At 37.1% G+C, this 17694-nt stretch overlaps 1 protein-coding gene across 1 annotated transcript in view; it reads left to right on the plus strand.

The window, feature by feature from the left end:
• The window catches only part of RELN (reelin), a 477996-nt gene that overhangs the window by 435119 nt on the left and 25183 nt on the right, over positions 1-17694 (plus strand). Inside the window, 9 exon segments of the mRNA XM_041722153.1 lie at positions 1061-1254; positions 4320-4576; positions 7405-7559; positions 8596-8810; positions 11393-11570; positions 14457-14632; positions 14782-14888; positions 16027-16269; positions 17227-17402. Coding sequence (XP_041578087.1) covers positions 1061-1254; positions 4320-4576; positions 7405-7559; positions 8596-8810; positions 11393-11570; positions 14457-14632; positions 14782-14888; positions 16027-16269; positions 17227-17402 — 1701 coding nt within the window.

The raw sequence follows: 17694 nt of genomic DNA on the forward strand, positions 1-17694 counted from the left end.
AATTGCTGCCAAAGATAAGTGTTTAAAAATAGAATTTCGGGCAGTTTGGGTGACTCAGCAGTTTAGCACCGCCTTCAGCCCAGGGTGTGATCCTGGAGACCTGGGGTCGAGTCCCACGTTGGGCTCCTTGCATGGAGCCTGCTTCTCCCTCTGCCTGTGTCTCTGCCTCTCTCTCTCTCTCTCTGTGTCTCTCGTGAATAAATAAATAAAGTCTTTAAAAAAATAGAAATAGAATTTCTTCAATACCATAATTAAATACCCTTCATAAGTAATTTAATTCTTAAAAAATTACAAATTCACTGTCAGGTCTTTATTTCTCTACCATTTCCTACCTTAGAATTTGCATTTGTGCCAATAAAGTATATTATTTATAATCAGTATTTTAGCCGACAGTAACAATATAGGATTTCTATAACCCTCAACGCTAAGAATGAAGTGTTTACAATACTCTTCCTAGCTTAGCTAGAGCTCCAAGAGGCCTGGTTTTCTGCATGTATTCAACTAAGAAATATCTGCGTATCTACACTAATAAATTCATATAGATGACACTAAAATCAGCTATAAAAGTTTAAATAAAAATCATAACAACTATTGCCTCTAAATAATTAAAGTGTATGAAATCCTTAGATGTAGTCATTTTTAAATTGCATATTAAAATAGTCATCTCAACATGCTACTTTTTTAATAGCTACTATCTTTTAAAAAATCTAAAAACGCCTGTGAATAACTGGAAATATTATAATAAGGACAAAGAACAGCTACTTTAATTTTGGCTCTTATGTTGACAAAACAGAGGGAATCTCCTTAGAATACACCATCCTTCATAAGTTGTTTCTAATGATGAAATTTCAAGGTTTAGCAAATATTTGCTGAGTACCTACTATGTGCCAGAGGCCGTGCTGGGAGTGAGGATGACAGGAGAGATGATAAGGACACCAGCATTGCAAGACCGTGTGACTTGTATTATAAAAGAAACGTGAAAAGGATGGAAGGCAGAGAAAACCTTGAACTAGCAATTATGCTTATCACTGTTGTGTTGGATTCTGCTTTGCTCCCTTAGGGCTGCAGCCGACTGTTGGTCACGGTGGATCTGAACCTCACTAATGCTGAGTTTATCCAATTTTACTTCATGTACGGATGCCTGATTACACCCAACAACCGCAACCAAGGTGTTCTCCTGGAATATTCTGTCAACGGAGGCATTACCTGGAACCTGCTAATGGAAATTTTCTATGATCAGTACAGTAAACCTGGGTTTGTATCCTATCTTATCTTTAATAATATCTTTATCTTTAATAATGAGTATGTTGAGCAAAGATGCTTGGTGAGGTCTGACAGCTTCAGTCGTGGGGACTGCAGGGCACCTGGACGTACCCGCTGGTAAAGATGCTTCTGAGACTGACGTAAAGATAAGGTTTGTGAGCTGGGTAAACAGCTGGTTTGAGTTTTTATTTTAAGAACAACTAGTTTTTGAATGCCAGAATAAGATAAAAATATGCTATCACAATGCCAGGCATGAATAAACCCAGTGCAAAACCCCATGTGAATTAATGAATAAATGGTAATTAATTTAAACAACATTCTGGGAAAATAGAAACAGGTAGGCAACGTATTTATTTATTTATTCACTCATTTATATAGTGTTCATGCCATTTTAGGGAATTGAGGACTTAGAAATAAACACAAGAAAATGTAAATATCCTCAAGAAGCCTAGAGTCTATTTTTTAATTGCTTCTCTGAAAACCCTCACAGTGGATTTAATAAACATAATGTATGAGTCATTTAAAATTTATATATTCTCAAAGGGCAAAAAGCAATCAACGTGACCAATGAGAAAAGTTTAAAATGTTTCTAAAAGTAAAAGAGCATATTTGTTAAAGGGGAAGGAGGAGAAGAGAGAAGAGGAGAGTGAGAGATAGAGAGAAAGAAAAAGTTGGAGTAGAGGAGAGAGCAGAGCAGAGGGGACAGGAGGAGAGGGGAAAGGAGGAATGAAAACAGCCCAACCAAGAAACATAGAATAATTAAAAGCACCCAAAGAGGAAGACAAAGCATAGATAATCCCTTGGTGCATGGCAAACCAGGCACAGGTTAAAAATTAGGTAAAATTAAAACAATTGGGATGCCTGGGTGGCTCAGTCATTTAAGCATCTTTGGCTCGGATGGTGGTCTCAGGGTCCTGAGTTTGAGTCCCGCATCAGGCTCCGTATTCAGTGAGGAGTCTGCTTCTCCCTCTGCCTCTCCACCTAATTGCTCGCTCTCTCTCGCTCTCTCTCTCGCTCTTTCTCAAATAAATAAATAAAACCTTTAAAAATAAAAACGATTTAAAAATCTTGTAAATGGTTATTTAAATTAAGTATATCAGTTAAGAAGACGTTCAGTTGTGAATGATAGAAAACCCCAAGCAATTTAAACAAAAGGTTTTCTCTCTCTCTCTCTCTCTCTCTCTCTCTCTCTCTCTCTCTCACTTATTATAAATTAGATCCAGAAGGAAATAGCCCAGGGCTGCTACAGTGGCTCCACAAGCATTAGAGACCCAGGTTCCTTCTACCTACCTAATACTTTTGTCACCTTCAGCACCTGACTAAAAGGGCGACTCTAGGTCTCCCACATTCCTGCCAGCAGGAGAGAGGGTGGGCAAAGAAGGTGTGCGCTCTCTCTTTTCTCTCTCTCCTAACGTTGCCCATACTTCCATTCACATTCCAGTAACCAGAACTTCATCACAGAAACACACACACCCAGATGCAAGGGAGTCTGGACATCCCGTCTTTACTCTGGGTGACTGTTCCCCTCGCCAAAAAGATGGGCTCCTATTATGAAGGAAGAAGAGGAAAATAGCAGTTGGGGAAATGCTAGCCACAAGCAAACATTTTAAATCCTATGCTTGTATTAAAGTTGGACATCAATAAAGGAATCCACAGAGAAGCTAAGAAGAACACAGTGGTACAATAGTGTAAAAAAAAAGTGCTCATCTCTTAATAGGAGATCAAAGATATACCAAGTAAACCATTTCCTCAGTCTTTCTGGGGGAAGTTATAAAGACTCTCCAGTATGAGTTCCTGAACGCTTAGCATACTATACAGAGAGAAGGAAGCTAGGATATAAGTCTGATCTACTTCAGTTCTCTGAAGGAGAAACAAATTGACCAAAGTAGGAACAGCAGTCATAATTTATTTAAACTTCCAACAGCCTTAGATAAATTTCCACTCCAAAGGTTTGTAAAATGTGGTCAAGGATTTATCAGAGAAAGGAAACTAACTTAGGAAAGAAAAAAAAAATAAAGATCCTTGCTCTGGGTAAAGAAGTATGATTGGATGTCCCTCTAGGAGCAGATAGATTTCTGATATTACTCAATACACTTTAAAATGTTAAACATGCCAAATCAATACAGATAAGTTATAGAAAGATCTTACAAAAAGGGGGCAAGGAGAGATGTAGATGAGCTGTGAAATTGAAATGCATGAGGAAATAAACCTTGGAAAAGATGATTTGCCAAAGCATTGATGATCTCCAAAGTGCTAGTACCTATCGAGGTAAGGTTCTAGGATTCACAGTATAACTTTCCTTGTATACCTTTTGGTACACAGATTGCATCTTGGTCTTAGGGTACACAAAATGATGGACATGGACCAAAAAAAGTATCTAAAATTCAAGTACTGAAAATCCAACCAAAAGCAGCCTATAATCCATCCATTTGAATCAATCTTGATTGGTAGATAAAGACAAAGTCAATGTCAAACCACAGACAACTGATAAAGTAATTACAAAAAACTGGGAAGCTAAGAGCCCAAATGTCCTGCTACAATCCAGTGTCCAAATTCTAAGCGATTTGCTGATACTCATGGGAATAGAATGAAATTGAGGTACCAGGGGAAGGGAAGAGATGAAACCAACCTTGTCTCTGTAGGAGACAGAAAGAAAAGTCAGTCTCGGCTTTTATGTCTACCACAGTGCATATCTCTAGGCCTACAGATCCAGAGATGCACCTGGGCAAACAGAAAATTGTCAAGTCCCTTTAAGGCCTGCCCAGGGCCAGTTAGTATAAGTAAGTAGTTCCAGAATTCTTGAATTTGTTCATATTCCATTTCCCCAACTTAGGGGCTCCTGGGCCTTCATAAAGTCTTGCCACTTTAGTATGGTTTTCAAAAATTAAATTTTTAAACCAATTTTTAATTAAATTTTAAAAATTTTTAGTTGTCTCTCCTGTCCTCCCCCACCCATCATGTGACTTGTAACATCTTACTTCTTGTTGTAAATCTTTTACTCACATGAGACATTTGACACGATTTCCTCCTCTCCCCCAACCATCATTTTCTTATAGATTCGTAAATATCCTTCTCCCTCCTGATGCAAAAGAGATTGCTACTCGCTTCCGCTGGTGGCAGCCAAGGCATGACGGCCTGGATCAGAACGATTGGGCCATCGACAATGTCCTCATCTCGGGCTCTGCCGACCAGAGGACCGTCATGCTGGACACCTTCAGCAGCGCCCCTGTGCCCCAGCATGAGCGCTCCCCCGCAGATGCTGGGCCTGTCGGGAGAATTGCCTTTGACATGTTTATGGAGGATAAGACGTCAGGTACATTTTTCACTAATGTGAAATAAAAACCCAGCAGAAATGTAGTTTAGATTTCAGTCTTTTCAGGAGCCCCTGGGTGGCTCATTGGTTGAGCGTCTGCTTTTGGCTCAGGTCATGATCCTGGGGTCCTGGGATCGAGTCCCCCATCGGGCTCCCCCCAAGGAGTCTGCTCCTCCCTCTGCCTATGTCTCTGCCTCTCTCTGTGTGTCTTTCATGAATAAACAAAATCTTTAAGAAAAAAGACATAGGTCTTTTCTAAAGAGGAGATTGTAGAGCTGGAGCCTCTTACAGATTCTCAAATGGCATAGAGACTTTGAAAATGGCTTTCACCCTTTTGTTTCTCTCAAACTTCTGGTTAACATTGTAACTAAACCTTTTCTTTCATTCAAGCAGCAAGAATGTTTTAATAAATAGCATTCTATAATAATACCTTTTTTGTTGTTGTTAGAAACTATTCATTTCTAAAAAAAAAAAAAAGAAAAAGAAACTATTCATTTCTGTGTTTCCTATTTTCTCCTTTGGGTAGAAAGCCAGCATTTCCTGGCCATTTGTTTTAATATCCAAATACAAGTGTCTTGTTTTGCTACATGTCACATGCCTTTGTGATGGCATTTCATGTTTTAGAGAGTACCCAAAGGTCCTGCTTCTTACTCTTCATTCTTTCTAAAAGTAGAGCAGTGACCCCGGTGAACCAGAAAAGATCTCTCCATGCTATCCTCATTTTTAATTTTTATTTTAATTTTTCATGCAACTATTCTGATCACCTTTTTTAAAAGCAGTGTCTTATGTCAAGTTTGTGGCTTTGTCATGCCACATCCCTGGTTATACTATGTAAAACATGGTATCCCCAGGCAAAGTAGTGATGTTTAATTACATACCTCATACCAACTGTTTCAGTGTTATCTGAAATAATTATCTGAAAATCATTTTCTGAAGGTTATTAAGAAGATTTACTTAACACAGATCTGGTTCACGACTTTGCTAAATTATTAATTTATTTTTCCCTGTGTGTAACAATTTACGTAAGTGAGTTTATGGTCAGAGAATAATTGAAGCACTGCTTCTGGATGAATAAAAGCAAATACAGATTATTTTTTTCAAGTACCTAAAATACCAATTTTTACTTTAGGCCTGATTGGTGATGTACAGTTGAAGAATTATAAAACTGGTTTTCTAGAAACCATAATAACTACTTACAGAAATAGATATTTCTGATATTCTGATATTTCAGAAGAGAATGATGAGGTAGTTGATTAGCATAAACCTGCTTTCATCAGCATTGCAGAGTTCTAGCATAAAATATGTGCCCCGGAATAAACTGGCGTGGGGTATTCTTAATGGAATCAAATTTCTGTATACTTTGACTCTTAGGTACTAGATGCAGGATTAAATGTAGCCCCAAAGCCCATGAATCAGGAAGGGATTGGAATTAAAATTAACATGTAATAGTATTGTGGTTGCCATCTGAATCCAGACATAAACTGCTTGTTCTGTTATATATGTTAATGATGATGATGTGCCAAAGGACACAACACAGGTGAAGGCTGAGTTTCAATTGCATTGTTTGGTGTCTCCTCTGACTCCCCTGAGGCCATCCACCCCTGTGATTCTCACAGTGGCCCCAAGCCTCTCTTTACCCATTCATTGCCAATTAAATGCTGGAGCTAACCAGGAAACTTCCATAGAAAAGTTGGGCTTATAAAATCAAAGTATATCATGAATTAGATGCAACTTACAGATATGTTCCATTCCTAAACTTTCTGGAATAAAATCATAATGTTAAAAACACCTCTTTCAGAAAAGAAAGGACATCGTGGGCAACATGTGCATATGTACATGCATGCACTCAAATGTGCGTGATTAAGAAATAGGAGAGACAATAGGAACTACTCTTTGCTGATCAAGTCACAGTCTTGCTGCCTAAGTTTTCCTTAGACTCTCACAAGCTTGTTTTTAGTCACTTCATTGAGGTAAAATTGACATACAAAAAGCTATTGACTGTAATGTATACAACTTGATAAGTTTGGAGAGGAGTATACACCCGTGAAACCATCACCACAATCAAGGTCATTAATATATCATTCTCCTCCTAAAGTTTCCTTGCACAGCCACCACCACCACCTTTTTTTAACCTTCTTAGCAAATTTTTAATACAGTACAGTATTGGTATCTATAGGCCCTCTGTCACACAGTAGACCTCTGTAATTATTTGCCTTGTATTCCTGAAACTTCATGCCCTTTGACTGACATCTCTTCATGTCTCCCTTTCTCCAGCCCCTAGTAACTGCTATTCTACTCTCTGGTTCTATGAGTTTCACTATTACAATTTTTTTTAATTACCCAAATGACACCACCAGAATTTGAGTAAAAGTAGCTAAGTCACTTCCCTATCGTATTACTAAAAATCCCTATCCTCTTTAAATCCTGCCTAAAACCTTAAATATCTATCAGAAAAGAATTGGTATAGGGGCACTTCCCTGGCTCAGTTGGAAAAGTATGTGAATCTTGATCTTGGAGTCATAAGTTTGAGTCCCATGTTAGGTACAGAGATTACTAAAACTAAACAAATAATTTTTTTAAAAATTGATCTACATGTTTCTTTGTTTTTCACTTATAACACATACAATACACTTTTTTCTAAATGTAAACTTCCCAATATTGAATAGTAGGTATATCTCAACGTCCTAGTATCCATATTCCTAAAATAATGTGTTTTGCCTGTGGATTATGTGTAATGTAAGAGAGATTTTAACTGAAAATAATAAGAGATCTTGCTTAAAGTGAAAATTTGCTTCAAGTAACTTTGCCATAATTTTTGTTTGCTTAAGTGAATGAGCATTGGCTATTCCATGATGATTGCACAGTAGAAAGATTCTGTGACTCCCCTGATGGTGTCATGATTTGTGGTAGCCATGATGGAAGAGAAGTGTATGCAGTGACCCATGACCTGACTCCCACTGAAGGCTGGATCATGCAATTCAAGGTGAAATGTTATGATCTTGATTACATAAATAACTATACATTAGGAATATAAAAATTTTAAAAATTATAAAGACAAAGATCATACAACATTCCATTGACTTAATATATACTTTGAAAAATAAAATGAAATGTTTAGGTAACAGACATCTTAATGATTAGAAGTGATTAAAATGATTTTACTTCTGAATGATGCCAAGGTAAAACTTTCATAAGAGTAAATTTGTTTCTGCTCAGGAATAAATAGCAAAATGTAGGATACTAATCATCATATAAATCTAAATCGTTTTATGATTTAGCCAATTTCTTCGTTTTAGAGAAAATTAAAGCTATTATGTTTATAACTACTTTTTTTTTTTTACACGAGCATTTTAATGTTTCTGGAGAAAGAAAATTCTAGAGAACGAAGGCATGATTAGCCTTAATGCCAACATCAATTTTGACCAAGATTTTATGTCAACCAATTTATTTTATGTCAACTATTTTATTGTCTGCCTCACTCCAACCATATTAACAACAAATGTTGCACTATGCCTATCTACGTCAACAAAGGGTGCTTTGCCTTATTAAAAAATACCTTCTTTTATCACTTCATTGCATCTTACTTGTATTTGAAAGTGATTTATGGAGAGTCATAAATTGTACAACAAAATAGTAAACTTGGAAAAGCTATTAGCAATCCTTCTTGGTCGAGTATTCTGCCAAATAGAGTGCCAGGCCATTAGCACAACAAACAACAATTTGTAAGAGTGGGCCCAGGCCTTCCAAGGCAGTCGGCCAGCCATGGCAGCAGTACAGGTTTCTTCTTCTCTCCAAACTCCCTGCACAATATATTTGGCACTTTCTGTAATTTGTCACCTTGGGCAACCACGTCAACTCCCCCGTCCATCAGCAGGACAAATAATGAACCTGAAAATACGGGATGGATGTGGTACAGCATCTATCAACTGATCAGCAACTTTCTTGTTGCCAAGTCCTTGCAGCAGAAACGTGTAGTATGGTTTTAGTGCTTTAACAATCTTTCTTTTCTGTTTATTTAGATCTCTGTTGGATGTAAAGTATCTGAAAAAGTTGCCCAGAATCAAATTCATGTGCAGTATTCTACTGACTTTGGTGTGAGCTGGAATTATCTGGTCCCCCAGTGCTTACCTGCAGACCCAAAATGTTCTGGAAGTGTTTCTCAGCCATCTGTATTCTTTCCAACCAAAGGGTGGAAAAGGATCACCTACCCACTCCCTGAAAGCTTAGTGGGGAAGTAAGTAAAAAGTTAAAATAAAGCCTGGTTTCAAGCATCCAGAAGTTCACCAGGGACATTTGTCGAGCCTGAAGTTATGTGTGATTATGAGTAAAATGCTCTCTTCCCCACCCCACCCCCCACCTCTAAAGGTTCTCTGATTGATGACTTCCAAGATGAGCTAACTTGAGGAGCCCTCAAGTTTTAATCCTTAGACTTGGGCCTTAGCAGGCTCTTCCATTTCCCACGCTTTAGTCTCTGAACATGGGGACAGAGCAATTGAGATGGTCTTAGAGCCACATGAAAAGTTATGTTACCATATGGACTTTGTAGACTGTGGTCCACCATGCATCACATGCTTTCCATATTACTGCCTTGTCAATCAGTAGATGGTGCCAGGAGCAAATACTAACTGGTCATGCTCTTTGTACAAATCCTAATTCTTCATGTTTTCTGTGTAAGTGTGGTTTATAGATTTCATTTTTCTCTTACCAAAGCATTACATTCCGCACCTGCAGTGAAAAGTAATTAGCCTGGAGCATTGGTGAGCCAAGATGATTAAACTGCTCCCTGAGAAGTCTGTAGATAAGTTAATTTAAAGCAATTTCAAAAGATTTCCCTCTAACTGTAAAATTAGGAGAAAAGACACACTGAAGAAAATGACAGGCATACCTCCACCATAGAGACTGCCTAAATGCAAACCTTCTTATGAAACAGAATTATGGTACATGACTAGAACATATAGAGGCCTTAAATAAGGTGCTTGCACTCGGCTTTTCCAGTGTGCCATAAATAGCATTTACTACGTGATCACTCACTATTTCCTGGAATGAATCTAAAGGGCTTAGTCAATTAACGTGCTAGGAAATAAGATCAGGATACGCTGTAGGTAACAGAAAACCCAATTCAAATGGACTCAATTAAAAATGAAATGTATTATATATATAAGAAAAAAAAATCCAAAGATTAGTGGACTCTAGGATTGGTTGATTTCACAAGCTCAAAAATGTCTTCCAAGACATTGTTACTTCTTTCTCTTTTAGTCTGATTCTTACTGCACTGTCCACACATCAGTGTCACATTCAGCCCTCATCAACGTAGATGGCTTCCAGAAGACTGGAGCAGAATGCATCTTTCTCTAGGAAGAGAAAGAGAGTTGCTTTTCTTTCAGAGTCAGAGCAACTACCTCCTTGCATCCCATCGGTATAAATTAGCTCAAGAATGCCCATCCCTGGGACACCTGGGTGGCTCAGATTGTTAAGTGTCTGCCTTTGGTTCAGGTCATGATCTAGGGGACCTGGGAATCAAGCCCCACGTCAGGTTCCTAGCTCACTGGAGAGTCTACTTCTCCTTCCTCTTCCTCTTCCTCTCCCCCTGCTCATTCTCTCTCTCTCTCTCTCTCTCTCTCTCTCTCTCTCTCTCTCTCTCTCCCTGTCTCAAATGGATATATAAAATCTTTTTTAAAAAAATTTTTCAAAAGAAAGCCCATCCCTGACTCAACCAATAGCTAGGCGAGTTATATTACTCATATGACTCACCTGGGGTGAAATAGATGCTGGGTAGCCACCACAATGTCATTGCTTCATTTTACCCTTTCCATGCTCTCTCTCTTTTTTTTAATAATGAGATATAACTTACATTCAGGAAGATGCACACATCTTAATTAAGTGTGAGTTCTTATCATTGTGTAACCCATGTAACCACCACGTGAAACAAGATACAGAACATTTACATCACCCCAGAAAGTTTCCTCATGAACTTTGAACTCATTATACCAAAACAGCACAGCATATTTTTATATAAGGTTAATTATGAGGTTTGTATTTTCCCCTGAAGACAGAGAAGAGCAATGATGAAATCAAAATCTCAGTGAAATTGCCCTTTAAAAAACTCTCTCAAAATTGTTTTCTAATTAGCAGAGTTGTTCTGAGAAGATTGATTATCTTTGGGGATTCAGAAGTTGCTGTTTCCCAGTCACCTGAGAGCTGTGCTGACAAGTCTCTGTCAAAGGATTTGCTCACCTTCTGTGCAATTTCAGAAATGCAGTTAATGGGTCTAAATGTGACACAGCCATTGGACTCCAGTTCATAAGCAGCTCCATTTATGATAGTTACAGATTTGTGTTTTGAAATGTTCCTTTTGGGACACCTGGGTGGCTCAGTGGTTGAGCGTCTGCCTTCGGCTCAGGTTGTAATCCTGGGGTCCTGTAATCGAGTCCCCGCATCCGGCTCCCCATAGGGAGCCTCATTCTCCCTCTGCCTGTGTCTCTGCCTCTCTCTCTCTTTGTCTCTCATGAATAAATAAATAAAATCTAAAAAAGAAAAGAAAAAGTTCCTATTGCTTGAAATAGAGATTCCACTGAATTTTCATTTTGTTTTACAAATTTGTTCACATATCATAAAATTTAAATGAAACTGGCTTTAAACTTCCATTACTAGGAATAGATAATTATGGTCAGAAGATATTTTTTATTTATCCATTGCATCCTGCCAGAGTGTCTTAAATGTTTTTTTTTCCCTTGAGTACTGAATGTACACATAGGAAAATGGACCTGAATAAAGTTAACTTTTGTTCTCACTCCTTTGCTTTTTTCTTGTCAACAGTCCAGTAAGATTAAGGTTCTATCAGAAGTATTCAGATATGCAGTGGGCAATCGATAATTTCTACCTGGGCCCTGGATGCGTGGACAACTGTAGGGGCCATGGAGATTGCTTAAAGGAACAGTGCATCTGTGATCCGGGATACTCTGGACCTAACTGCTATTTGACTCACACTCTGAAGGTAATGTTAAAGCCCCGAAGGAAGCATTTACTCACACTACTACTTTATCACAGCACTCTTTGGGGGCCCCAGTAAATAAATCCTTTGGATTGGCAAAAGAATATGTCTTAGGTTTCATAGATACAAAAATACTTGGATCAAGTCTGGTATAATTTACTCAGTTTAAAATAAACCAGGGGCACCTGTGTGGCTCAGTAAGTTAAGCATCTGACTTTGGCTTAGGTCATGATCTCAGGGTCCTGGGATCAAGCCCTGCGTCTGGCTCATTACTCAGTGAGGAGTCTGTTTCTCCTTCTCCCTCTCCCTCTGCCCCTCCCCTATGCTCATACTCTCTCTCAAATAAATAAAGAAAATCTTTGTTAAAAATAATAATAATAAATAATAAAATAAACCAGGCTGTATTGATTAAAGAACATATATACTCTGCTTTTTAAAAACAGACTCTGAATTGGAAATCAATATTAAGTCTCTTTACTTCACTTTTTCAGTAGATGTACTTTTGAAGGAAGATGCTGATGTTATGAAGCAAATACCCTAGATTCATTATCACAAAGAAACAAGCTTTCAAAAATGACTAAACAGTTCCTGAACTTTTTATTGAATTATAATTGGCATAAGTGTTATTTTAGTTCAGGTATGCAACATAGTGATTGGACACTTCTATACATTACTCAGTGCTCACCACGATAAGTGTAGTTTCCATTATGTCACCATATAACGTTATCACCATATTATCCTTACCAGAATTTCTGCTCAGAAAATTCAGTGTTCTGATGTGCTGACTGCTACAATGTGGTTGTATGTTAAGAATATAGAGGTCATTCTTGGAAACTTTAGCTGTTACATCATTATTTAATGTGCAAAGTAAATACACTTGTCCAACACATTTGCCATATATGCATTCTATTTCTGTGAACAAATATAGTGCATTCATCACTGTAATAACAGAAAAATGACTAAGCTACAAAAAGCACAAATGGCTGAAATCAAACATTTAAGTGGCAAACTATAAACAAAACCTGTTCTGTCATTTTTTTATATAGTACACTGACAACCTTGGAGTTAATAAATTAAAAAAATAACATTGGAACAATAACACTTGTGTCTGAAGCTGTTGGTCTATTTGTTATCAAATGAGATTATAACATGAGAAATTGAGCCATAGATAATGAATTAACTTTAAAAAACCTCTAGGGGATTCCTGGGTGGCTCAGCGGTTTGGCGCCTGCCTTTGGCCCAGGGTGTGATCCTGGAGTCCCGAGATTGAGTCCACGTTGGGCTCCCGGCATGGAGCCTGCTTCTCCCTCTGCCTGTGTCTCTGCCTCTCTCTCTCTCTATGTCTATCATGTCTATCTTTAAAAAAAAACCACACGCACACCTCTAGTTTCTTTCATTAGCATTCAAATTTCATTAGTATTCCTCAGTTCGATAAGAAATTATATAAATGTATATTATGAACTCTGATTACGCCTTTCCAATGAGATTTTACATGGTTAATAGTGCATGTCTTCTGACTCTTATGTTTCTTACGTGTAAATCTCCATTTTTAAATTGCATTTATTTGCTGAGGTGCCTGGGTGGCTCAGTTGGTTGAGCATCCGAACCTTGATCACAGTTTAGGTCTTGATCTCAGGGGCATGAGTTCAAGCCCTGTGTTGGGCTCCAGGCTGAGCATGGAGCCTACTCTAAAAAAATATTGCATTTATTTGCTAAAATCAGTGAGGTAAGGTAAGATTGACACGTGACTACCTGTGCTTGACTATAGAGATTATTATGTTCTGTGTTTGAAGAGGGTCCATTTAAACCATTTTAACTACACAGTAAGATACCAACTAGACACTTCATCTAAAAAAATGAAAAAGTATAGTTTTTCTGTATATGGTTACTGCAATTTGCAACTGTAACAAATTGTTTTCGTGATATATGATTTCTACCATTTAAAAAACAAAAAACAAAAGAATCATGCCTCAACACAGTGCAAAACTATTATGGACGAAATAATGTATTATGGACAAAATTAATAGAAAAATCAAAATGTTTACTATAATGCGAGGGGATGAAATAATTTTGCATAAAATGTAGCCATAGTGAAGCCTAGAATTTTATTTATCTCCCTCTTTGGAAAATAGACTATTCCTGTTTGTTGGTCATTCTTAGTTGGAAGGATAAACTAGAGACCCAGGGAAAATGTTCTATATTTTGAATACTTAGTGTCCGGAATCTTCACCCTGATAAACATGTAAAAACTGACTTCCAAGGTTGATTTTCCTCTGAATTCATACAAAAAGCTTTGCTTTCAAATGTCCCTGCCTGACCATATAGACATTCCAAGTTCACACTGTCCTAAAAGCTAAAGGGTCCTGGTTGCTTAAAGTAGTCTCCAGAGTGAGGGGCACACACTCCTGGGGAAAAACAAAACAATCCACTGAAAAATATTAGGGAAAAAAGTGCTAGAACATCTGTTTTATTCTATCTTATTCATTTAAATTTTCATTTTTTGTGCATGTTTCATATCATAATTGTACTTTTATACACAATATAAATAAATATACATATTTAGAGCAGAATATATGCTTAAGTAGCTTCACAAATAGGAGTGTTACAATAGCCAACTTGCAATTGTTTTATTTTTTGGGTTTTTTTTTTTTGCAATTGTTTTATTTTAAAATTTTTTCTAAACTTCAAATTCCAATGATTAAACATTCTTTAATCACTTTAGATGATCTTAATATATGATGGAAAAGAACGTTGTAGAGATGTTTTGTAGAGATAAAACATTTGAAATAAGTTGTATTTTTTTAAAGACCAAGATGAACCTATGTTGTCTAAACTATTCCATAATAATTATCTGAAATTTTTAACCACGTCCCACTTATTTTTTCCCAGACTTTCCTGAAGGAACGCTTTGATAGTGAAGAAATCAAGCCTGATTTATGGATGTCCTTAGAAGGTGGAAGTACTTGTACTGAGTGTGGGATTCTTGCTGAGGACACTGCACTCTATTTTGGGGGATCCACTGTGAGACAAGCTATTACTCAAGATTTGGATCTCAGAGGGGCAAAGTAAGTCATTTTTTTGTTATTTTTATCACAGCATAGCAAATTGGCACCAAAGTAAGGAACACATTTATGGAAGAAGTTGTTATCCAGGACTTGAGTAGACTATTTGTTCTAATTAACAATTCTGATGGATAATATGTGCTTGCGTTCAGATTCCTACAATACTGGGGGCGCATCGGGAGTGAAAACAACATGACCTCCTGCCATCGGCCCATCTGCCGGAAGGAAGGCGTGCTGTTGGACTACTCTACCGATGGAGGCACGTTTCAGGGGTGAAAGCCACACCTTAGAGCAGATTTCCCGATTTACATCCAATGCTCCTCAGAAAAATTTTTGCAAAGCTTTGCTGACTTTGCAGTGAAAATAGGGAAAGTCACAAAGAAAAAGCTATAGATCTTAAACACATTAAACTTCCATACAGGCAACTTGTGTGTTACACAGAATCTACCCACAAGGGGATAAAAGAAAAATCACATTACAAAATAAGCTCAAAAAAAAAAAAAAATCTCCAAACTTGAAAGAAAGAATGAATGAATGAAGAAAAAATCTGTGTGTTTAACTGAAACTTGACAATAAATGATACAATTAAGAAATAAATTTTATGTGGTTTTCCAAGTAAGATCATTTTTAAAACATTTTAAAGTATTTTAAAAGCTTTTATGTGAGCAAGTATGTAATAACTCTCTAAGAAAACTTTACTGTGAAAGAATATAGTCTGAATTCATGACCCTTTCAGAGACGATTTCAATAAAATTCTGTTACATTATTTTGAAGTAGCTAAAACCAGACCAAAAATACCATGAAGTCCTTAGAAAACAGTTTAGCAGGTATCATTTTAATAACTAGCAGAAAAATAGATGAACTTAAAGTATTTTAGAGTATTCAAAAGTATCTCCTTAAGTAATTAAACCTCCCACCTACAGTCTTATCAGCTGATAAGAGGGAAACTTCTTATCAGTCCAACAAATAAAAATTGTGTAGAATTAAAATAGCTAAATTAAAATTTTGAATTACTAGGAGTTCCTATCCAGAAACATGCAAAACATGGATATCTTATTCTTTATGAAAATAATGCACATACCAATCTAAAACAAAATTTTAAGAGCAGAAAATATGTAATTTTTGCTTCAGTGTCTAAAACAAAATTTTAAGAGCAGAAAATATGTAATTTTTGCTTCAGTGTCTTTATTCATGGCCAAATATTTCTAACTACCCATCCCCTCATTACCATTAGTCTGGTTTTGAAACAGTGGCGAACACTTATATTAAAGTCAATGAAATCAATCCTCATTTCCTTGTTGAAGATTTCTTTGGGAAGCTTAGGTAGCTGCAGTATACTGTTGCGTTATGGCATTTTTTCCAGATATGTTACTATATTGGTGTATTTGTTACTATAGGAATTACTTGGACTTTGCTCCATGAGATGGACTACCAGAAATACATTTCTGTTAGACATGACTACATACTTCTTCCTGAGGACGCCCTCACCAACACAACTCGACTTCGCTGGTGGCAGCCTTTTGTGATCAGCAATGGACTTGTGGTCTCTGGGGTAGAGCGTGCCCAGTGGGCTCTAGACAACATACTGATTGGAGGAGCAGAAATCAATCCTAGTCAACTGGTCGATACTTTTGATGATGGTAAGAAACAAGACATTCCACTGTCTTTTTTGTGAGCCTTTTGTCTGCTTATGTCTTTAGATGAGTTACTACGTGAAAAGCATTCAAAAGAGTACCTGGCACATATTCACTGCTCAATGAGCATTAGCTATTACTCTACCAGGGGTTTATAAGTCTTCAAAATTAACTGTTAAAATGTCAGCTGAGAATTTAATAAATTCTGTTAAAGATAAGATGTCTAGCTCTAAGTATAATTTGAAATTTCAACATCCAAAATAATTTTAGTGTCTTTAGGAATCTCTGCACTGCAGAGATACACATTGCATTGTTTTAAAAGTGTGTCAGAAATACCCACCATTTGCTTCAACGTGGATGGAACTGGAGGGTATTATGCTGAGTGAAGTAAGTCAATCGGACAAGGACAAACATTATATGTTCTCATTCATTTGGGGAATATAAATAATAGTGAAAGGGAATATAAGGGAAGGGAGAAGAAGTGTGTGGGAAATATCAGAAAGGGAGACAGAACATAAAGACTCCTAACTCTGGGAAACGAACTAGGGGTGGTGGAAGGGGAGGAGGGCGGGGGGTGGGGGTGAATGGGTGACGGGCACTGAGGGGGGCACTTGACGGGATGAGCACTGGGTGTTATTCTGTATGTTGGCAAATTGAACACCAATAAAAAATAAATTTATTATAAAAAAATAAAATAAAAGTGTGTCAAAAGTTTTGTAATGGTGCAAGTCAAGCAGACTGGCAATTACACTTTTTTTAAAGTTGGGTATTCATTATGCTAGCATTAAATAATATTTTCTAAATTTGATTGATCATCTTGGATTTATTTATTATACCAGTTAAATAAAAATCAATTTTAAAGGGTAAGCAAAAAGGCAGAGCGTGGACATCTAAGTAATTCAACAGTAAACCAATCAGTTCAAGAGAGTGACATGCCATATTGCTTCCAATTTACCTCAACAGAAGGTACTTCCCATGAAGAAAATTGGAGTTTTTACCCTAATGCAGTGAGGACAGCAGGATTCTGTGGCAATCCATCCTTCCACCTCTACTGGCCGAATAAAAAGAAGGACAAGACCCACAATGCTCTCTCCTCCAGAGAACTCATTATACAGCCAGGATATATGATGCAGTTTAAAGTAAGGGGAAGTAGCTCTTCAAAACAGAATATGGTATTACATTTGGGGTTAGAGGGTGGAGAGAATGCTTATTTGAACAACTGTAAGGGTATGACTGATTTCATTCATTAATGACACTTTTACCTTATGAATAAAAGAAGTCATCTTTAGCAAAGGCCTGTATCAGACAGGATTATTTGGGCACAGATAAAATCAATTCGTATTTTGGGACATAGCAAGAAATGTAACTGTATTGTATTTCATATATATAATCTTGAGCTCAGTTTCCCAAACCATGGAAATGAAAAGCTAA

Source organism: Vulpes lagopus, chromosome 11 (assembly GCF_018345385.1).
Source record: "Vulpes lagopus strain Blue_001 chromosome 11, ASM1834538v1, whole genome shotgun sequence".
Lineage (NCBI taxonomy): Eukaryota > Metazoa > Chordata > Mammalia > Carnivora > Canidae > Vulpes > Vulpes lagopus.